The sequence below is a fragment of the Prionailurus bengalensis genome, chromosome E1 (assembly GCF_016509475.1).
Source record: "Prionailurus bengalensis isolate Pbe53 chromosome E1, Fcat_Pben_1.1_paternal_pri, whole genome shotgun sequence".
Lineage (NCBI taxonomy): Eukaryota > Metazoa > Chordata > Mammalia > Carnivora > Felidae > Prionailurus > Prionailurus bengalensis.
In genome coordinates, this window is record NC_057347.1 from 42,667,608 (window position 1) to 42,690,811 (window position 23,204).

Consider the following 23,204-nt stretch of genomic DNA (forward strand, 5'->3'; position numbering starts at 1 on the left):
GCTCCTGGATGAACCCCCAGACTCCTTCCCCTTCCTCTTTCCTGGCCGCTGTCAGCTCGTGGTTGGAGGCATCAGCTCACTCACCTTCACAGACCCAGGGGCCAGGCTGCGGCCCTGGGGTTAATAAACTTGGACCCTTTCTCTCCCCGCCTCTCCCCACCCTCCCGGGCGCTTCAGCCTGCCCCCCACTTTCCAGCCTGTAACCCTGAGACCTGCTTTTTAATTGCTTTCCCCGATCTGTTCTGCTCCCTGCTCCCCTCTGTCTCCCTGCCTGACTGAGTCCCTCTGGGAGGGTGAGAGGCAGGGGCCAGATGTGTCCCTGGTGGGAGGAGAGGGCTGGCAGGCAGCCTGTTATTTCCAATCCAGTGGTCCTCCAAATGGACAGGATGCGCCAGGGAACAGGGGTGGAAAGGCTGTAGGCGAGTTGAAGGGAACACTTAAGGAGAGCTAGAAAATACAGCCATGGTCTCCAGACCCTTGGGGGGGGGGACTCTGGTCGCTTCCTCCCCCTACAACCTCCATCCCAAGCTCTCCGAGGTCCCTCTTCACAAAAGAACCATGGAGGAGGGGAAGACAACCATGAACTAGATTCTGTCTGGGAACCAGGATCCCCCAAGCTTAGCTAAGAGACAGAGAGGGACATTCCTGGGAAAACTGGGAGACAGATGAGCAGGGGCCTGAGATGGAGGACTGCTAAGTTAGCAGCATGCCCCACCCCCTCTGGTGACAAAGTCCCCTGTGGGGGCCGAGCTGATGGCTGGGGGTGGGAGGACCCAGGGGGAAAAGCGGGGTCCCTCCTGTTGACAGGTCCCAACACTGAAGGAGGTTTGGGCTTACACTCGGGTGAAAGGGACAGGCACCATCCCGACTCCCTGCGTGAAGGGACAATGTCTTGTTCTGTGTCTGCAGCTCCTGGCACTGAGCCTGGTTCTCTGAATCGGACAGGACTTGGTACCCCAGTGTGGGGTCCAGACACCAGCTTCGGGGCCTCGGGTGGGCAAGGAGATGGGTGCAGAGGGCCTGGGAAAGCGTATTCTAAACTCCCAGAAGTGGAGTGAGGGGCTCTGCCCAGAACCCCAAGGTGAGAGAGGCCAGGTGAAGCAGGAAGAGGGGCCTTAGATCAGGCTGGGCCTGCAGTGGATGGGGGGGCCATTGATTGCCGTGTCTCCAGGATGACTCTCTTTATGTAAGAACAATCCAATCTCAGAGCCTCATCGCCGCCCACGGAGGTCAGCTGGGAGCTGGCTGTCAGCTCGCTGCCCCCTCAGCCCCGGCCAGCTCCCTGCAAAGCTGGGACCAGCCAGGGTGCCTCCTGGCCAGCGGGACACCGTGCAGCGAGCACTCCCAGCCCGACCTCCTGTGATTGAGGGCAGGAGCCACACGTGCTTAACTCCATTGGCAGAGTCTTTGTACATTTAATGGGTCACCCGAGAGCATATCTTGCACCATGGAGCCACAAATGTTTGCTGAGCGAATGGCAGGTTGCAGAACATCCTTGTCAAGAGTGACCTCTTCCACTTGCGGGCTGCCCCCAGCCTAGGCAAATTCTGCCTCGTGCGATGGACCCTGTTGTGTGAGGCTTGCCCTTCTGGCCCTCGTTACCAGCCGCCTTGTCCTGTGCCTGCTGCCCCGGTGCTTGCAAGGGTGATGGTGACCATCAAATGAGATAATATATGTGAGGGCCCCAGGAAATGCGCAAGTTATTCCATTTGAATCCAACAGCACTCAGCCAGGTCTCCTAAGGTCAAGGCACCACGCCAGGCCGCTGGGGGCTACAGATGTGGAGCTGTGACTGCTTCTGTGGGAATCACGGAGCATGGGGGGAAAAACTCATTAAGACTAATTGGAGAGGCGGGAACCCCAGGCACGCAGAAAGAAATGCCTGTTCACTTCTAAAGGGAAACAGCTTGGTGTTATGCGAAGAACCGGACCCTGATCCGAATCCTGGCCCTGCCACTTGCTGTCTAACCCTGGGCACGTTTTGTTAACCTTCTTGAGTCTCTTTCCTCATTATACCTCATAAGGTCGCAAAGTTTTGTGAGATGCCTGCAGCCGGGCAGGACCCAGGGCGCCTCTTCTGTGTTCTTGTCTCCATTCCTCCAAATAGGAGTCCAAACTGAGTGGGGCAGGGCTCACCAGGTAGAGGGGGAGGCTGCTCCCCCAGAACGGCGAGGACTCATTGGAAATTAGCAGCATTATTTACACGCTACTCAAAATGTGCTAAATACCTTTAACATGTTTGTTTTGAGAAGCAAGTTAAACACAGACTCCTATAATTTTATTTACACTATTAATTCATTCAGCCAGCCACATCTTCCTGGAGAGACAGAGGTGAACCTGTGTTGAACCATCACAACCCAAATGAGTGGAAAGGAAAGCCACGAATAGGGTTGAGAGTGGGGCTTTTGGAGCTGAAGGAAGACTGTACTGGGTTCAAGCGGTCGGGGCTTAGCCTTGAGCCTCACCTGAGACCTGGGGCCGCTAAACATGCTCCCTGACAGCAGGACTCTTAGCAACCTCTGCCCAAGGCCGCAGAAGGATGGTGCAGGCCTGTACGTGGGATGCTTTCTTCACCCACTCAGGAGCAGAGGCCCTTGGTGGGGGATGGGGCCACGGAGTAAGCAGCAGAGCTCACCCTTAGGCCCAGACCTCAGGCTGCCGAAGGAGGCAGTGGGGAACGCTTTCTATACTCAGAATCTTCTGGGGAACGTTGCTATCCTGTGCAGGCATATGGAAAGAAACACACACCAAGGATGGAGATGGTTTATTAATCATTATAATAAAAAAATATATCTATATCTACATGTACATATATATGTATATATGCAGAAATAAAGGATCAGAGGATATAAACTCGAGTATTAACAGCTCTTACATCTAGGTGGTAGCATTAAGGCTGAATTTCCCTTTCTTCTGTACGCTTCTTTTTACACTGAGTGTGCATCCTGTTTGCAGTAGAGTAAGAAACGATAAAGCTATCTTCATTTGGAAATCCAAACACCACTATCATCCACCGGGGCTGGGGCTCCTGCTCTGGGCTGCAGGGATGAGGCTGACGGTGCCTCCCTCTCTCACACACCAGGGAGAGTCAGGCTGGGAGCCCCTACCGCGCCCAATCCCATCCCATCCCATCCTCGCCCCTTCTTCATTGCACAGCGGCCATGACTGCACAGAGCCCTCTGTTAGATGGGAGGGGAGGAGCAAAGTCCCCCAAGGCCACCTGCTCGCGTGGAGAGTGTTATGAACTAGGGGAGGTAAGGTGGTTGCACCTTTAAAATAGCAACATGTTGACACTCAAGATGAATATATACAGGCTGAGAAACTGAGTATAACAAGAGATTGATAAAGAGGGCAGGTAGCAAAATGAATGGCTGGTGAGGAGTGTTAATAAAGGAAGAGGGTGTTGCCCTTAATTGCTCCGAGGTGAGGAAGGCAGGTCAGGGCTCCTGGCACAGGCGGTTCCAGGGACCACGAGGAGCTGGTGGGTCAGGACACCTTGGTGATAGAGCTCCCGGATGACAGGGCTCCCCCAATCCCGATCAGTTCCTGCTGGCTCCTCTGGTTGCCAGGGCAGCGGGGACTGGAGGGGGGTTCTACAGGCCAGTTGGATGGGGACAGGCAGGGAGGAAGAAAGTCAGGTTCTGTCCCACTGCTCCCCACCCCCACTCTTCTCCCACTTCTCTCATCAGGGTCCCTAAAACGCTGGGAAATACCCCAGGCCTTCCTTTCACCTGGGTCTTGGCCCTCCTGTCCCCTCCTACTTGCTGACTGCATCTCCCATTGTGGCCCAGACCATCCCTGTCCCCAGTGCCAGTCACCTGGGATTGTGAAGGGCCCAGCTGGCCTCTTCAAGGTGCTGCTGGGGAGGCGGGCGATGCGGCTGCGGCCACGGGCCACTCCCAGGGAGCGGGAGACTGAGGAACTGAGGGAGGGAGGGAAGGAAGGAAGGAAGTTAGGAAGGTCACAGCCACACCTTGGGACTACAGGGTAGGGGTGGAGGCGTAGAGCTAGACACTAAACCTTGAGAGCAGGGGGAGGCCAAGCACCAGCTCGAGCTTCTAAGGCCAGATCTGAAGGCAGGAAGAGGCAGTGGGAAGGAGAGCTTCGTGGGGTGTGGCAGGGAAGTAGAGGTGAGGGGTGGGTGATCTGGTTCCCAGATAAACCAGTGAACACTGACCGTCTCCCTCATGGAGAGGAGCCTATAGCCTTTCACTAAAGAAGGGAGATACCCTTCCCTTCTGGTACAATCCTGTACTAGCAAGGGTCAAGGGAACCTCATTCAGTAAGAGAATCTGATGCTGGCCCTGCTCACAGGACCCCTGCTACTGGCTCCAAGGGGTCCAGAGACACAGTGGAGCCCCGTAGCTGGCTCAGCATCCGCTGCCCCGGAGAAAGCTCTGTCTCTCCCCATGTAATCCCCCAGCCTCACCTCGCAATGCGCCTCTTCTTGCGGGCTGAGCTCCCAGGGAAGGAAGATGTTGGTTTGGGGCCTTTCATGGTGAACAAGGGTACAGGTCCACTGCGGGAGGGAGGGAGGTAAAGGAAGGCAGGTCAGGAGGGAACCAGGAAAAGGTGCCAGCGCCTCCTCCCTCCAGCCCCCAGCTCGGCGGGTGGGGAGGTTGGATAAGATGACCTCTGAGGTTTCTTCCTACTTAGAGGTGGATTCCTCTCCCTGCCTCACTCGGCCTGGGCTGACAGCTGAGTGACAGGCCTGTTCTGGGAGAACATCCAGATATCAGTTTCTGGCACGTGCAGGGAACTGGAGTTCAAACAATTTGACCCTTCCACCTGCCCGGCTGTGAGTCTGTTACCGAGAGGTGGTGCAGGCTGTAGGACGGGCAGGGGGTGTGGGCAGCCCACCGCCCTTGGCCTCACAAGTACAAGGTCAGTCTGCCATTTGTTCTTGGCTTTGGACTGTCCCGAGCTGGTCAGCCTTCCCCTTTCCAGTGGGTGGAAGGTGAAGGTGAGAGCTTCATCGTCTCACTGAAAAATGGCTGAGTAAAATTTTTCTGAGGGTCCCCTTCCCAGTTCCAAATGCTGGGCTGGAGGGTGGAATCCGGGGTGGAAATGGCAGGAGCACATATTTATCAGCGGGACTTGGGACTGAGACTGAGCCAGAGAGTACCAGTGATGCAGAGGGACAGAGAGGGCTAGGCCCCCTCCTTATTCCTGCTCCCTGCTGGCCGTCCCTGAGAGGGGGTCCCGTTAACTCCTTGTGGGCATGCCACACACCAGCACAGAGCCGGCGGCTTTGAAGTATGGACAGACAAGCCAGGAGGGAGCAGCAGTCCCGGGCCTGGGGAGCGACACTGCTCAGACCAAAGGGGGAAAGACAGCAAATGTCCGGCTCTGAGAGTCAGGCTGGCTTCTACTCTTTGCAGCACCTCTGTTCCCTCGCCGACTCCCCATCCCTGGCCTGGAAGGATGGGAGGGAGGCTGGAAGGGAGACCCACCTGGGGATGAAGGGCTGATCCAGCCTGCTCGGCTCCTGGGGAACATTCTCCCAGCCAGTGCATTCAAGGAAACCCAGTTTTGAGGGGGGCTCCTCTGAGAGGTCAAAGGTGGCGTTGAGGTCCCGAGGGGGCAGGGCCAGAGGAGTAGAGCAGTTCTGCACGGCAGAAGGGCCCAGGGGCACCCGGCTTTTGATGACTGTGGCTGGGCAGATGCGAGGGGAGTGGCAGGAGGAGGAGGCCTTTCCCCCTCTGGGGGTGGTGGGCCCGAGTGAAGGCTGAGCCTCAGGCAGGGACCCCCTCCTCAGGCAGGGCAGGAAGGACTGGCGCTGGCGTTTGGTCCCCAGCTTCGGGGCTGGGGGGCTGTCTGGCTCTGAGGGGCTCGGTCTCCTCCTCCTCTTCTTCTCTGTGGGCCGCCGGGCTACCTGGGCTGGGGTGCGGTCAGGACCTGGTAGGACCCCCAGAGTGTGCATGAGGCCACTCAGTCGCCTTGCCATGGTCCGGGTCACGGGGCCAGAGTATCCTGGAGACTCTGAACACAGAGAAGGCAGGTGTTACGGGGAGATCAGGGACCATCCAGAAGGAAGGAGAATTTGTAGAATTGGGGGAGACACAGGAGCCCCTAACTCCACAGGTCTGCTGGGACTCCTGCCTACCGCTGCATGACCCAGCAGCTGAGGGCCCAGCCGCCCCTCAGCACGAGCTGGGTCTTGGAGAGGGCATTGATAGAGGCAGAGCAGGGGCAAGACTCACCTGACTCTAAACGCAGCTCCAGAGGTGCCCCCCTGGCCGGGCCGGGTGTGCCTGAGGCCTCGGCTCTGGGCTCAGCTTTTTCCTCTTGTACCAGCTGCTGTAGGGTCTCGAACTCTGTGATCATGTCGGGGGTCAGCAGGTTGGCTGCTTGGAGCAGGGAGTACTGTCGCTGTGCCAGGCACAGCACCTTCAGGGCCAACCTGGAAGGGAGGGGAGGGGATCCCGCCCCTCCTCAGACCTCGCCCCACTGCTCCAGCGGTGAGGGGCACACGAGGGCGGGTCCCCTGGCTCCTTCCTGCCTTGCCCCCCACACTGGCGCGCCGGCCTCCCCGCCCTCCCAGCGGTGGCTCTTGCCCCGCTACCCTCTTGCTGGAGACCAAGGCTGGTGGAGATGGTCACAAGCAAGGCAGGAGGGAGGCTTCACCCCTAAATATGCGCCCTGACAAAGACAATGACCTGGGAGGTAGGGAAAGGGCACTAAATGGCCTTGGACCAGAAGGTCTGAGTTTCCTCTCAGCTCTGCCGCTTACTAGCACTTGACCTTGAGTAAGTTCATCCACCCAAGGGGCAATGTAAGGTAGCAGCAGTGAGAGCTAGGCTCGGGTCAGCCTGCCAGCTCAGATCCAGGCTCCCACACTTGCTGCTGTGGGATCTTAGAGGCACTACTTAACCTCAGTGTCCACATCCTTAAAACGGGGATAACAAATACACCCACCTCTTAGGGTGGTTGGGAAGATGAAATGAATTATTTGGTCTATAAAGTATTTAAAGAGGACTAAGCACTGTAAAGTTAACTGTGACCGGTAAAATAAAAACCTCTAGCTTGTCAGGGCAAGAGGAGATGAGATTAGATACGCTGTGTTCGTCTCGGTTCTGAGAAGACCCTCGAAAACGCATTCAGTCCACTTGATGGTGGGGATCCTGAAAGAGCTGGTGTGGATCAATGCGCACTTCACATGCACTGAGGGGCTATTTAAAGGGAATTATGAGGGTAATGCGATTATTGATATTGTACATTTAGATTCTAATAAAGCAAATTTCCTTCCTGTGAGGCACGCCTCTGATGAAAGAATGGACACAGTTATCTCGGTGGGGATTACTCCTGGCCAATAATTTATCCTCAGGTAGCTCTACCTGCCTGGCCATCCCTGAGCCCCCTCCTCTGCCTTCAGTGTCTGCTTGGGGAATCCAAACTCATTTTTATAAAGCAGCCACCAGGCCTTTTTGAAAGAAGCCCGGATATAAATTAAAAAGGACACAGCAGAAACTCATTCTACATCTGCCTGAGCCACACATTATAAGATTAGACCACTGAGAAAAGTGAGTGTCTAGGGAGAAATGCATGGGCTTGGATGTCAGGTGACCCTGGTCTCACCCTGTCCCTCTGGCTGTGTGGCCCTGGTACCCCATCTGGCAAGTGGGGAGCTGGTCTACACCGTGGGTTTCCAAATTAGGTTTCACAAAACCCATCGGAGGACATTTAAAATGGAGCTCTGCTTTATCTGTTCTACATATTAAACTTCAGCATAAGATTTCATTTGAAGAAAGGACTTTGTAGCTAAAAAAAAATCCTGAAAAACCACTGAACTGGAAAATCTAAGATCCACTCAGTGCCCTGGTGGTCTAAGATTCTAAAGTCTAAAGCCAAAGAGAAATGATTTTCTATTATCTGGTTGTTAGGGTGTTTCCAAGCATGGAGAGGATCTAGCATGTTCTGCAGCCCCTGATACATGGGGTCTTCTGTCACATTTTATTAGTGTCTGTTATTAGCCCTAAGAAGAAGGGAGAATAAAGCCTATGTTCCCCAAATCATAGCTAAGAGTGAAGCACCTTGTCGGGGACCACAAAACCAGAGGCAAAGCAGAAAGGAGAGCCCTGGCGTTCTCCCTCTTCACAGCGGGGGACGCCAGAACAGGGAAGGGACCCTGACTCATCAGTGGGAGCCTGGGGGCCAAGGGGACATCCTGCCAGCGCATCCTGGCCACTCCAGGGCCCCGGGGAGTCAGCAGCAGTAGATAGATAATGAGCCGCTGATTATTCAGGCTGCAGCATTTTTGCTGAGTAGGGAACAGACACTCCCCAACAAGAAATAAAATTAAACAGGCCCTTCTGTCCGGAAGCTTTAAATATACTGCCTAGCGTGAAGCGTGCTGGGGAGGCAGGAGTGGGGTTGGCAGCAGCAAAGCTAAGTGGCAGGGGATTTATGGTCTAGGGGCCAAGGAAAAACATACTAACAGCACCTCTCTATTAAGCACAGAAACAAGGGTCCAGAATCCATTTCTCTTTGGCTCTGGGTGGTGGTCTGTATTTACTTCTGAGAAGAAATAGCCACAATCCGTTGATGAAGACACTTGATAAACGCCTGACTCGGGACGGCTGTCCATTTCTCAGCCCGCCACCCAACTTCTCTTGGCTGCTTGGTTCCTCCTTGCAGAGGACAGACGGGCAGCTCAGCCCCCAGACTGGGAAGCACAGCACTAGCCAGGCAGCCCTGCCCTAACTTGGTGCTTGCCAGCCAAATTCTGGATGGAATTTGGTGTTTTGCTCGCCAGTTATGTGGAAGAATAGAGATGACGGGTAAGTACACAGAGTAGGTGATAATCTTAAGTCGTTGAAAGCAGATCAGGGACAACATTGAGGGAAAAAGACTCGACTCTCAACTAGAGCAGAACCAGAGCATTGGCGACGTGCCGAACACCGGCTCCTCCCCCACCCCCCGAGGTCGGAACCCATCGCCTGCCACCCTGGACCCCGGAGAAGAACGAGAAGACACCTACTGCTTAGAACAGTCCCTGCCCAAGTTCTGTGGTGAGAGGCAGCCCGTGTCTGGCTTGGGCTGCAGGGTCAGGCCCGGGGACCTTGGCAGTGGGTGTCTGAGGGTCTGCTCTGGTACCTGGATTGGAACCTGAGGAGGAGAGGAGTCACAGGTAGAGGGGCCAGGATGGCCACCCTCCCCCACATAAGCAGATCTTAAAATCCTTCCCTCCTCCAAGGGGGGGGATGAAAGAGGGGATCTTGGGCAGACTGGGTCCCAGTTGATCCTTTCTCCGTCCCAGACTCCTCCTCTCTCCCTGCTCCCCTTCTGGTAACATGCATGCTTGTCACTTCCAGACATAGGCTCTGACAGGGACGCCCCTTCCTGCACAGGATCTGAAAGCCCCTTAATGACTAACACGTAAGACATCCAGGTGGGGAGCCCAGAACTGAAGAGACTCTGTGAGCTGAGGAGGGACATTGCTTCCAACCCTCCACTAGCTCCAGGTCCTACCTCCTCGGCTGGGTTGTCTTCCTTGTCCTCTGGGGGCGGTTCCCGGTCTGGAGAGTTCCCTTCCATGACCCTCCCCACCGGGGCCTCTGGCCCCAGGTTCTCCTCTGGAAGAACTGCAGACCCTGGGTGGAGCTCTGGGGTGCAGGGCTGGCTGGGAAGACGGGACGGTGAGGGGCAGCTGGGAAGGATAAGGGGGAAAGGAGGGGACTTGAGAGGCGGGAAACAGGGTCAGGTGGGGAAAGCAGGGAGGGGTGGGGTCTCTGTGGCACCAGGTGGCAGAGAACCATAAGGGATGGATGCCTGGGTAACAAGTGGGCAGTAGCAGAGGGTGAGAGAGGGAGTTGGTGATTTCCTGGCTTAGGAAACAAGGATGCTTGTCTGTTAATTTTACCTTCTTTTAAATAGTATATGCTCCTTATACAGGCTGGGGGGTGTCACTAACTCATCTGACACAGATCATTTCTTCTATTCTTATTTTACTGAGAGGTGCTATTAGGGCTGTCTAGAATACGCTGTGTCAAATGAGAGGGCACTGGAGGTGGCAATCAGTGTCCTGGGCACTGGCTGGGAACCCTCAACCCCAGGTGGCAGCACAGAAGCTGGGGAAGGGGGGTTTTCCCTGCTGAGCTAAAGAGGGTAAGCACGGCGGCAGGACTCACGCTTGCTGGGGAGGGCCGGATCTGGGGGATTTCGAGAGGTCCTGCGGTGGCGCCTGGGCTCCCGCCTCGTACATTTGGAGCTTCTCCCTCAGGGCAGCCACCTGCAATCAGAGCAACCCAGCCTCTCAGAGCCCCAGGTGAGCACAGGAGCTGAGGGGTGGGCACGGAGCCCTGGCAGCGCCCCACTGCTCATCTCTGGCGCCCCGCTTCCCGGCCAAACTCCCCAGGAGGGCTCCTCACCTCAGCCTGCAGCTGCTGGCAGATGGTGGCATACTGGCTGATGTGACAGTCCAGGCTGATCACATTACTCTTCAGCTAAGATGCGGGGCAGAGAGGGGGGCAAGGTACAAGAGAGATTTCACGTGTTCATTCAAAGCAGCTTTTAGCCACCACCTCCGATGACCAGGCACTATGCTAGGCGCTTTACTCACATTCTCAAGAATCACCCTCCCGACTGGGGAAACAGATCAGGGAAGGGCAGCGATTTGCCTGGGACCACAGCAAGAGGCAGAAGGATGCTTTTGAACCCAAGACTCCTGACTCCCTGACCAATACACTCTCACCAGGCCAGGGGCTTCCCAGCAACAGCTCCAGGAGCAGCAGGGCTCCTCAGAGAAGGCAGGGACAACTCTGCTTTTATCTGTGTTACATGTTACTGTTTATGTTGTTTGGCTGAAAATATTGTCCTGCTGCTAAAAACAAGTCTGAAAAGATCATTGGCCAGCACTTGGCCACCCCCTTCCGTTGTCTCCCCCCTTTTTTTTTTAATTTTTGAAATGTTTTTTATTTTTGAGACGGAGAGAGACAGAGCGCAAGTGGAGGAGGGGCAGAGAGAGAGGGAGACACAGAATCTGAAGCAGGCTCCAGGTTCTGAGCTGTCAGCACAGAGCCAGATGTGGGACTCGAACTCACGAATTGTGAGATCATGACCTGAGCTGAAACCCAGAGTCAGACGTTTAACCAACTGAGCCACCCAGGCATCCCTTATTATTTTTTTTTCAAGTCTGGAGACTATCCTGCCTCTCCTGCAACTGGAGTCTTCCCAAGGATGGGTACTACATGGCTTCTATAGCAGACTTGCCCTGAAGACTGAGCCCTGGGGACTTCTTCCCTCTGCCTTGGGGGAATACTCAGGTAGCGGAGAGAGCTGTGTGGGTCCCACCCCTTCCTCCTCTTGCACCCCCCACAACAGGTTGGCCATTTCTGGCTGCCACACACCGAGAGCTTGATCTCTTTGGCCCGGTCAGCATACTTGAGGGTGTTGTATGTGTCCTCGTAGGCCAGACTGGAGGGGCTGACGGTAGCGATCATCACTGTGCGACAGTTGCCCCCGATGGAGTCCTTGAGCAGACGGGTCAGTTTGCTGTCCCGGTAGGGCACGTGAGACTTACGGCCCTGGGGAGACAGAAGGGGGCATGGGGTGAGGCAGCCGGACTGGACGGATCCAGGCTGAGACCAAGGGCTGGAGGGAAGGAACTTTGGCTTTAGGCCCCCAGTCCCCACCCCGAGAAGGACCCCAGGTCTGTGCGGTTTTACCTTTGCGTCGGCCAGGGCGTTGAGGACGTTGATGAGGGCCAGCAGAGAACGGTTGATGTTGGCACCCTCCCGCAGCCGCTCCCCCTTCGCGTGGGTGCTAGACGCCCGCTCCGAACCAGCCAGGTCAATCAGGCTCATTTTGGCCACTTGAAGGGCCTGAGTCAGACCTGGAACCCGGTCCTGCTGCTTCACGAAGATCTGGGGGCAGATGGCAGGGGTGAGGGGGTGCTGGGCATCAGGAGCCCCAGCTTCAGGCTCCGACCCCTGACCCCTCTCACCTGGAAGATGGCATGGGAGCGGGAGGAGGTAGCATTGGCGTCAGTCGGGTGCTGCGTGCGGTTGAGGTTCCCCCTGGTCAGCATGTCCAGCAGCTGCTCAGCTGAGGTTGGCTACGGAGGAGATGCCCAGGAAGGGGGCTGCGGTCTCCCCAAGCGGGGCTTCTCCCCCAACAGGGAGAGCCGCTCTTCAGAACCAATGTCACCCCCTGGCTCCCACCACCATCCCATGATCCAGGGGATCCCCAAACTGCCTGGTGAGAGAACCCTGGGGCTGTTCCTGTCGCCCGAGCCCAACCCCACACCTGGTGGAAGGAAAGTCCTTGCACCACCACGCCCTTGTCGGGGTCCTCACGGATGGCCAGGGGCCCCTTGGGCTCCAGGAGGTCGTGGATCTGCTCATTGTACACCTGCGGAGAAAGGAAGCAAGAGAGAGGCCTGAGGTGCAGGGCAGGGGCAGCATGACAGAACACCATGCCAGGAGTGGCACTTTGCAGGATAGTGTTAAATGGCGAGAGCAGGACGGACAGGTTTAATTCCAGTGCAGTCTCTCTCAGAGCTGCGTCTATGCTCTCTGGGCTCTCAGCGAGCCCCCATCGGCCCACTTCCTACCACCCTCTCTCCCCACTCTCTCTCCCTTCCCCACACCTTTAGGGGTTGTGAGAACGAGGGGTGAAGCTGCCCAGGGCCTGTGAAGGAACAGCCCTACCTCCTGGTAGCTGATGAGCACCTCGAATCGCTTCTCCTCCTGGTGGGCCTCAAGCCGCCTGTACAGTTCCATGGTGGTCAGGTACATGATGCCGGGGTCCCCCTCTCTTCCCAGCATGGTGTGCGTCTTCCCAGCCCCGGTGGCCCCATAGGCAAACACTGTGGGGGACAGAGTGGGGGTAGGGTGGTGGCAGGGCCAGATCCGCCTTCCCTAGGGGTCCCCTTGCGCATTTCCACCCAGGCCAGCCCTCCCCTTCTCCCCTAGCCCCTCCCTCCGCCTCCCTGTGCACAGCTCCACTGCCACTGCCCACGCGCATCCCACCGAGTTCACACTGCGGCTTTTGAGTTCTCCATGCCTATGGCCCAGCTCCCCTGTGGGCTTGGGGCTTCCAGGGCAAAGGGGTCTCTGCTCTGAGTGAGAGCTTCTCCCTTCCCCAGTTCAGGCAGCTTCCTCTGCTGCAGGCCTGCTGTTCCTTCCCTCACATTACTAACCTCCATTCGTGATCATGCATTTGTGGGGGTGATTTGTGATGAATGTCTTCCCCCCTCTAGAACGCAAGCATGAAGGGGACAAGGAACATGTCTGTCTGATCTGCTTCTAGAGCCCAGTAGAGTGTTTCACAAAGGAGAATGAATGGAGAACCCACAGGAAATGAAAGGGCTAGAACCCTCCTCAGCAAGTGCCCAGCGGAGGGGAAGGTGGGCACATTTCAGAGGGCAGATGAAACCCTTAGAAGGAAGCAGGGAGGCAAGGCCACTACCAACCAGGGCTTTTCCTCCTCGCTGCCCAGATTCTCACCTGAGCAGTTGTAGCCCTGGAGGAAGCTGTCCAGAATGCTGTGGGTGGTGTGCTGGAACACGTCCTGTTGGGTGGCCGTCTCACCAAAGACCCGGTCAAAGACAAATGTCAGGTCTTTGCCCTTCTTCTTGGGGCCATCATGGGTACTGCCCCATTTGAGGCCAAGGAAGCCCCCATCGGGCTCCTCAGGGTCAAACACCAGCACCCGCTCATCCACCACCTGAACGACAGGCCGCCGCTGACTCTCCAACTCCCGTGGGGTGGGAGGCCGGACCCGCACCACGACGCGCACCTTGCTGTCCTCCACTGCCATCACCATGGCAACACCTGGGCAGGCACACAATGGAGATGAGGACCAATCTGACCTTAGGCCTGACGAGGCGCCCCCTCAGCCTTGTTGCCGGTCAAAGGCTTTCTCTCGCTCCCTCCCCAACAACTGATCTTCATCTGATACCTCAAGAGAATAAGAATTGCCAGCACCCATCAGTAAATATCTCTTTCTCACTTGAAATGCCACCTATCCAAATGACTTTAGTGCTTTCAGAGGCCCACGACTGGGCTACTATGTTCCACAAATCTGTCTACACCCGTGCCAGTGCCACAGTTTCCATCTCATTCCTTTACGGTATGCTTTTTATCTAGTAAGGCAAGAACCACCTCCCCTTCCAACCGCCCCTCCTGCCCCCATTAGTCTTTCTTTTTCATAAATGTCTTTAATTTTTTTAACATTTATTTTTGAGAGAGAGAGAGAATGCAGGGGAGGGGCAGAGAGAGAGGGAGACACAGAATCCAAAGCAGGCTCCAGGCTCTGAGCTGCCAGTACAGAGCCCGATGTGGAGCTCGAACTCACAGACCCTGAGATCATGACCTGAGCCAAAGTCGGCTGCTTAACCGACTGCACCATCGAGGTGCCCCTTCAGAAATCTCTTAACTATTGTCCATGCATTATTGTTCTACTTGACTTTGGGAAAATGTCATCAATTCCACCCCCAACCCAGAACACAACCCCCCAAACCCTATTGGGATTACAAATTGGAATAGTATTGTTTACACATTTATTTTATATTAAAACTTTCCATGCAAGCACATGGCTATTTCCTTTCTATTTATTCAGGTATTTCTTATGTCCCTCAGTTAAGATTTTATAGGTTTTCATCTCTTCAGATAGGTTCTGTAATTGTCTTTGTAATACAATTCCCAAGTACTTTAATTGCTCTTATGAAAGGAGAACTTTCCTGCATCTCCGTTTCCAGGTGGTAATTGCTAGTGGAAGAAACACAATTGTTAATTATACATTTGCCTTCTACCCACTCCCCTTAAACTCTTACTAATTCCAATTGTTTTTATTAGAACTTACTGAGTTTTCTGAGTACATAGTCATAGATCAGAAAAAAAATTTTTTTTTTACCTTTTCTTCTCCGTGGTTACGCCAAATATTTTATTTCTTATCTATTGCATTCCCTAGAACTTACGAAACAATGTTGAATAATAATGATGATAATGGGCATCCTTGTCTTGCTCTTGATCTTAAAGGAACTAACATTTTAGTGATTCACTATTTAGAAATTAGTTTTGGACAAACAGTTAATTATCATAATAGGAATTTCCTTCACTCTTTTTAACTTCAAGTTGTTATCAGGAATGTTTAGAATTTTACCTAATGATCTTTCAGCATCTCCTGATATGCTTATGTGGGTTTTTTTCTCCTTTATTTTGTTGACGTGGTAAATTTTTTGATACTATTCTTGGTATCAAACCAACCATGCATCATTGGTTAAAAAAAAAAAAAAAATCCTACCCTGGCCACACTGAAGTTTTCCTTTTTTTTTTTTTTTTTTTTTTTTGAGAGAGAGGGCGCAAGTGAGCAAGGAGGGGTAGAGAGAAAGGGAGAGAGAGAGAGAATCCCAAGAGGGGCAGAGAGGGAGGGAGGGAGGAAGAGAGAGAGAGAGAGAGAGAGAGAAGTGGGGCTCACTGAAGCAGGGTTCATGCTCACCAGAAACAGGTCTCATGCTCACTAGATGAGGGGCTTGAACTCAGGAACCGTGAGATCATGACCTGCGCCGAAGTCAGATGCTTAATGGACTGAGCCACCCAGGCGCCCCAGAAGTTTTCCACTTTTTAAAATTAATTAATTAATTAATTAATTAATTAATTAAGTTATTTATTTATTTTTGAAAGAGAGAGAGAGAGAGAGAGAGAACGAGTAGAGAAAGGGCAGAGAGAGAGGGAAAAAGAGAATCTTAAGCAGGCTCCATGCCCAGCATGGAGCCCAATGCAGGGCTTGATCTACCACCACGAGATCATGACCTAAGCTGAAATCAAGGGTTGGACACTTGGATTGGAAGGGTTGGAACCAATTGAGTCACCTAGGCGCCCTGAGGTTTTCCATTTTTAAATGGCTAAATGTGTCAACTTTATTTTTTTTAATGGTTTTATGTCATATTTAAGAAGATATTCCTTCCCCGAGGTAATTTTCTTATATTTCTGTCTCATACTTTTTCTTTCTTACACTTAGCTCTTTATCCAGACAGAATTAATTGTTTTGTGAATGAGGTTTCTAAATATCTTTTCTTTCTTTCTTTCAATGTTCGTCTATTTTGAGAGAAAAAGAGCATGCATGTGCGTGTGCATGAGCAGGAGAGGGGCAGGGAGAGAGAGGGAGAGAGAGACTCCCAAGGAGGCCCCACACTGTCAGTCAAGAGCCCAACATGGGGCTTGATCTTACAAATCGTGAGATCATAACCGGAGCCCACATCAAGAATCAGACACTTAACTGACTGAACCACCCAGGAGCCCCTCTAGATATCTTTTCTTTCCAAATGGTAAGCAATTATACCAAGACCATTTATTCAATAGTGCATTCTTTCTCTACCAATTTGAAATGCCACATTTAACATAACTATATTCTCATATGAACATGAATTTATTTCTGGGCTCTCTATTCTCCTCTACTGATCGGTGGTTCCATTACACACATCACCTTTGTTCTTTTCTTGGCTATTCTTGGGCATCTTGTCTTGCAGATGATTTTGGAATCAGCTTACAGAGTTTTATGAAAACACCTGCTAAGATTTTAATTGGGACTACTTTGCATTTATAAATTAGGGGCGCCTGTGCGGCTCAGTCAGTTGAGCATCCTACTTTGGCTCAGGTCATGATCTCATGGTTCGTGGATTCGAGCCCCGCGTCGGGCTCTGTGCTGACAGCTCGGAGCCTGGAGCCTGTTTCGGATTCTGTGTCTCCCTTTCTGTCTCTGACCCTGCCCCGTTCACGCTGTGTCTCTCTCTGTCTCAAAAAGAAATAAACGTTAAAAAAAAAAAAAATTAAAATTGCATTTTCAGGGGCGATTGGCTGGCTCAGTTGGTGGAGTATCCAACTCTTGATCTCAGGGTTGTAGAGATTATTTAAAAATAAAATCTTTGGGGCGCCGGCGGACTCAGTCGGTAGAGCATGAAACTCTTGATCTCAGGGTTGTTAGTTTGAGCTTCATGCTGGGTGTGGAGCCTACTTAAAATATAAATAAATAAACAAACAAACAAACAAATAAATAAATAATATCTTTAAAAATAAATATATCAAAATAAAAAATAAATAAAATTGCATTCTCTATTTTTTTCTCCCAGAATATGGGAAAGCAACTCCTTTCTGGATGCAGATCTTGTATCTGGACACATTACTGATTTCTCTAATAGACTGTCATTGATTCTCTTAGGTTTTTCAATTAAATGATGATATAGTTTGCAAAAAATGAAAGTTACTTTCTATTTTTAGCTCTACTATATTTAGTTCCCTACACTCCACTGTCCATTAGGAATGGACATTACATTTTATCAAATGCTTTTTTTGGTGCAGCCTGGATGATAACAGTGTTTCTCCTTTTTTTTTTTTTTTTTTTCTTTTTTTTTTTTTTGGTAGCTCTACACCCAACATGGGGCTTGAACTCACAACCCCCAGATCAAGAGTCTCATGCTCCACTGACTGAGCCAGCCAGGTGCCCCATTCTTTAATCTGTTAATACAGGGGATGGCATAGACAGATTTCCTAATGTTGACCCGGTAATAATTCCAAACATTTATTTGTCTATTCCCTCTTGATTTCACCTCACATCTCTCTCTGCTTTTTTCATTCTCCTTCAAGCCAGCCTACCAAGGGTAGAGATGGAATTTCTGGAATGCAGGAGTTACGGATATCCTGGAAAAGTTCAGCTTACCTCTAGGGATATATTAACAGGGTTTAGGAACAGGGGCTGTTTCTGGGGGATATGAATAGATGAATGCTTTCCCAGGAAAGACTAGGTCCTACTGACAGGAAAGAAAAGTGAGATTTCTCCCTAATACTCCAGTAAATTACTCAGTTTTTCCTTTGGGAATGAAGCAGAATTGAGCTGATTTGAAACTCTCAGTCCCTATCCCCACACTTTGTAATTTCTTCCCCCCACAAAACAAGGGAAAGATATCAACCAATAATAATCTTGTTACACTGTATAGTTCTTTTCCTGTCCCAGCAATCAGACTGCCATTGTAAACATAAGAGCTAAATGCTCACTATGCAGGGGCTGTTTGAAGCACCTTATGGATACCATCTCCTTTCATCTCCATTGCAATCCCACAAGATAGATACTATTATTATACTCATTTTTCAGTGAGAAAATTGAGACAGAGAGGGTTAAGCAACTTGCCCAAGATCCCAAGGCTAGTAAGTGATGGAGCTTGGTTCCAGCCCAGGCAGTCTGACTACACTGCCTTATAATGATATTATATATTATGCTCTCATGATCACATTGTTGTAATTGTCCCATATGTTTATATAATAATTATAATCCCTTTTATGTAACCAGCATTATGTATTCTGCAAGCACTTTCAGATATATGGACTGTACCTAATTTTCAACACTCGGAGAGGGTTCCTGTCTCCCATCCTTGCATTCCTGCCCCCAGGGAGCCCTACTCTTATACCCAGGGAAGAAAAGGCAGAGGGTACCTGGCCCTACCATCTAGGTCTACACTGGCTGCCTTAATGGCAGTCCCAGCCCCCCACCAGGAGGGTTTTAGCTGAGGAGGAGCCACAAAGCAGCCTAACATTCTAAGCAGGAAATTAAAAAGGGCACTGGCAACGGAGTGCACATAACCTTTACAGTTCTCTCCTCTCTGCCTCCTGAGGGCCAGTGAGGCAGACTGTTTGCCTAATGAGATGTTTTCCTTCTTCCTGAGACTGTGCTGGGGGCACAGGCTAGGGGGTATGGTGACACTTGGCATGGCTGCAGCTAGGACGTCTGGGTCCTGGTCTCCGCTCTGCATCTGACTGGTGGGGAGGTCTTTCCGGCCATACCACGTCAACGTCGTCAATGTCGCATCAGCTTCCCCCTTTGAGAGCCAGAGAGAACAGCTACTGATCTGCTCCCACCCCAGGGGGATGGGGAGATTAATGAGAGAACGTTTGTCAAGTTTGCTTTGATCCTCGGTTGGAAAGAGCATTTCAGCCCAAAGTACAAGGGAGATGATTCTTTAATAAGATCTTCAGGGTTCTGAGCCAGCCACAGTCACGTCCTGTTTCTAACCCAGGGCAGCTCATTAAAACCCAGAGGCTAGTTCACTGCCGAGCTGGGGCTGGGAAGCCAAGATTCAGTTGTTTTCAGGGTAGGCTCCTCGCCCACCCTCATAGGGACAGGCCAAAAAAGAACAAACTCCTTAGAAGCCCCGGGAGAATTTCTGAGGACTTGAGGGGATCTGCCTGCAGACATCGGGAGTTAGGAAGGCAGAGAAGGTGTCTAGCCCTTGGACATTCTGTTTTCATAGGGGTTGCTGTAATCCCCCTCATCACTCCCTTACATCTCTCACATGTCTGTTTTTTTCTTTCTTTCTTTCTTTCTTTCTTTCTTTCTTTCTTTCTTTCTTTCTTTCTTTCTTTCTTCCTTCCTTCCTTCGTTTTTTTAAAACTTATTTATTTTGAGAGAGTGAGAGAGCGCACATGCATAAGTGGGAGAGGGGTGGAAAGAGAGAATCCCAAGCAGGAGCCTGACGTGGGGCTCGATTTCACAAATTGGAGATCATGACCTGAGCTGAGATCAAGAGTCAGATGCTTAACCAACTGAGCCACCCAGGGGGCTCATCACACGTGTGTTTCTTGTCCTCAAGCTTCAAGAGAGCAGGACCCTCTTCTGATACAGTCTGTGCATCGGGTCCAGATAGGTAGGCACCAGGTCCAGCATGCAGTGGATGGATAAGAGCCAGAGAAGAGTAGGGTCTGAATCCAAAAGTTTAAGAATAACTACTATTATAGCTAACATTTATTGAGCACATAACTATGTATCAGGCACTATGTTAACCGCTTTTCAAATGGTGTCATTAACTGTCACAACAATCTCATTCTGTGGCTGTTGATACAATTGTTATAATCCTACTCTACAAGGGAAACTGAGACTCTGGAAGGAACTAGTCACATCAATGGTAAGTGGCAAGGCCAGAATCTGACCTTGTTCTGACTGTCACCAGAGGCATTCTGTTTCATCCTAGACTATTCTGTTCTGTAGCTGGGCTTTTGCAATTCCCATCTCCCCTTACTTTGGTACCCACAGGGCAACATCCAAAGACCACTGGTTCTTTCTATCCGTAGTCGATCAGAGGAAGGAGCTGTTTTATTTTGGCTTAAAAAAAAAATTTTTTTTAACGTTTATTTATTTTTGAGACAGAGAGAGACAGAGCATGAACGGGGGAGGGTCAGAGAGAGAGGGAGACACAGAATCTGAAACAGGCTCCAGGCTCTGAGCAGTCAGCACAGAGCCTGACGCGGGGCTCGAACTCAGCGAGATCGTGACCTGAGCCGAAGTCGGACGCTTAACTGACTGAGCCACCCAGGCGCCCCTATTTTGGTTTTTAAATAGACAGTCTTAAGGCTGTAACTGATGAACCGTGTTTCTTTCTTTCTTAATTGTGTTCCTTTCTCTTGTCTTGTGGTTTGGCTATGACCTCCGGTACAATCTTGAATGGAGGCAACAACGAACAATCTTATCTCTTTCCTAACTTGTATAGGGGATGCCCCTATTATTTCACCTTTGGTTGGTTTAAGGAAATTTACCTCTATTTTACCAAATTTAAAAAAAATCAAGGATGGGTATTGAATTTTATTGCATTCTATTTCTGCGCTTAATGGGATATGTTTTCTGTTTTAATCTGTAAATGTGTAAATTGTATTAGATTTTCTTTTTTTTTTTTTTAATTTTTTTTTTCAACGTTTTTTATTTTTATTTTTGGGACAGAGAGAGACAGAGCATGAACGGGGGAGGGGCAGAGAGAGAGGGAGACACAGAATCGGAAACAGGCTCCAGGCTCGGAGCCATCAGCCCAGAGCCCGACGCGGGGCTGGAACTCACGGACCGCGAGATCGTGACCTGGCTGAAGTCGGACGCTTAACCGACTGCGCTACCCAGGCGCCCCAAATTGTATTAGATTTTCTAATGTTAAACCACTTTCATATTCCTGGGATAAACCCCATTTGGTCATGATGTATTTTTTAATTTTTTTTTAACGTTTATTTATTTTTGAGACAGAGAGAGACAGAGCATGAACGGGGGAGGGGCAGAGAGAGAGGGAGACACAGAATCCGAAGCGGGCTCCAGACTCGAGCCATCAGCCCAGAGCCCGACGCGGGGCTCGAACTCACGGACCGCGAGATCGTGACCTGAGTCGAAGTCGGACGTTTAACCGACTGAGCCACCCAGGCGCCCCATGATGTATTTTTTTAATATACATTTCTGACTTCTGATGGCTAATATTTTCTTTGAGATTTTAACAACTACATTTACAAAAGAGATTGGTAATTTTCTTTGTCTCATTTCTGGTATCACAAAATACATTGGAAATGTTTTCTCTTTTTTTAAGGGGAGTTTGTAGATTAGAATTTTTCTTCTAATTGCTCATAAATTTCTGGTGGAATTTGGTGGGTTTTTCTTTTTTCTTAATGGGTAGATTTGAAACTAATTCAATTCCTCAATGGACCTAAGTGTGTTAAAAAATTTCCATAATTTCTTGAAAAATAAAAACAAAACATTAAAAAAAATTTTTTAAAGGAGTGCCTGTGTGGCTCAGTCAGTTAAGCGTCTGACTTCGGCTCAGGTCATCACCTTGCAGTCCATGAGTTTGAGCCCCAAATAGGGCTCTGTGCTGACAGCTTGGAGCCTGGAGCCTGCTTCAGATTCTGTGTGTGTGTGTGTGTGTGTGTGTGTGTGTGTGTGTGTCTGCCCTTCCCCCACTTGCATTGTTTCTCTCTCACTCTCTCTCAAAAATTAAAAATAAAACATTAAAAAAAATTTTCCCATAACTTCTTGAGTCAGTTTTGCTAAGTTGTTTTTTTTTTCCTAGAAAATTGTCCAAAAGCATTGTTAAAAGGGTGTTCCATTGAAGTCTCTCTCTTTAATGTCTCAGTAACTGAAGTTATGCTCCTGTTTTCATTCCTAAGATCATTTTTCTTTATTTTTTAAGTTTTATTTATGTAAGTAATCTCTACACCCAATGTAGGGCTCGAACTCACCACCCAGAGATCAAGAGTCGCATGCTCTTCTGACTGAGCCAGCCAGTCGCCCCCCCAACATCATTTTTCTATTTCTTTTCCTTATATCTTAATCAATATTGACAGAAGTTTGGCCTTTTTACTAGTCTTTGCAAGATACAGCTTTGGTTAAGTTAATCTTCTCTATTACATAGTAAAATTCTATTTCATTAATTTCTGCTAACTCCTTTAAAAATTTTTTCTACACATGTAATCTGTTGTCCTGTTCTATCTTAAGGGGTCAAAAGTGCCAAAGCTAAGAGGGGAGGCATCCTAGGACCAGTGGCAGAAGGCATGGTTTTCTGTCATACAGATATTTTATTCCTTCCTTTACTCAATCAAATATTTACTGACTGCCCCAGTAACTAATTTACGGCCGCTGGCACAGCTCTGCAATCAGTTCTTCAGTATAGATGTGCGGAGAGGGTCTTAGCTACTCCACACAGACGTGCAAGGGTCCCAGGTCTCCAGATTTAGTGAGCAGGAGGACCTTTCACAGAGCGGATGCACAGAGGGCCGGGCCCCGTGCTGCTGTGTCGACCCCGTCCAGGTCCTGTACAAATGAGCAGAGGGATCCCGATCTCCACGCAGTTGTGGAAGGAAGCACCCTGCTCCCCCCATCGCGCCCCGTCCCGTTCGGAGGGAGCCACCTAGAACCTGCTGGGTCTCCACGCTGCACCTTTGGGTCTGGCGCAAAAGCTGCTTCCGCCCTGAGCGGCTGGGTCCGCCTGAGCGCTGGAGCCCGCGGGGCCGACTCCGCCGTGGGCCAGAGCTTACCCTTCCTCGGTTCCCCGTCGCTGGTGTCTCCGCTCACAGCCCGGTCCGCCGCAGCCGGGAACCCCGGACCACCGGAGAGCTCGCCGCACACGCTCGCCACCCGCGCCAACCTTCGCCCCGCGCCCCGCGTTCAAATTAGCCGGGTCGGCTCATCCGCGCTTCCCATTGGTCACCGTCCGGATCGTTGATTGGCTGTTTCCTAAGTAACAAAGTACAGCGCTGAAGTGTCAACTGTGCGCTTGCGCACTTCCCCTTACTGCCTGCTGGTTTTGAGGCAGCGTCTCCGACTATGGCCGCACCAGACGGGGAGAAACCTGTGTGGAGCTGGGGTACCGGGGAACCGCGGCCTACGCTGCCGTCCCTGGGACTGGGTTCATCACCACGTGCAACAGCCAGATATCAAGCACGTTTTCAAACCTTTTTCTGTGGGCCACG

At 51.2% G+C, this 23,204-nt stretch overlaps 1 protein-coding gene across 1 annotated transcript; it reads right to left on the reverse strand.

Annotated features, from left to right (window-relative positions):
• Positions 1–2,749: 2,749 nt before the first annotated feature.
• Positions 2,750–22,905, reverse strand: KIF18B (kinesin family member 18B). The gene is made up of 16 exons (XM_043584745.1): positions 22,770–22,905; positions 13,449–13,775; positions 12,651–12,808; positions 12,247–12,351; positions 11,945–12,055; positions 11,667–11,864; positions 11,349–11,525; positions 10,371–10,445; positions 10,131–10,231; positions 9,472–9,649; positions 8,981–9,108; positions 6,204–6,403; positions 5,454–5,982; positions 4,430–4,519; positions 3,819–3,922; positions 2,750–3,593 (listed from the first exon to the last, which is right to left on the reverse strand). Exons 2-16 carry the CDS (start codon positions 13,765–13,767, stop codon positions 3,487–3,489), a joined length of 2,580 nt encoding a protein of 859 aa, XP_043440680.1. The 5' UTR covers positions 13,768–13,775; positions 22,770–22,905; the 3' UTR covers positions 2,750–3,486.
• Positions 22,906–23,204: the final 299 nt, after the last annotated feature.

Excerpts from the sequence above, each read along its gene's own strand:
- KIF18B (XM_043584745.1), bottom strand. The coding sequence starts at position 13,767 with ATGGTGATGGCAGTGGAGGACAGCAAGGTGCGCGTCGTGGTGCGGGTC. Across the intron at positions 6,404-8,980 it reads GGCAGGGACTGTTCTAAGCA|GTTGGCCCTGAAGGTGCTGT; the intron begins GTAGGTGTCTTC and ends CCTCCCTTCCAG. Across the intron at positions 3,594-3,818 it reads TGGGCCCTTCACAATCCCAG|AACCCCCCTCCAGTCCCCGC; the intron begins GTGACTGGCACT and ends ACTGGCCTGTAG.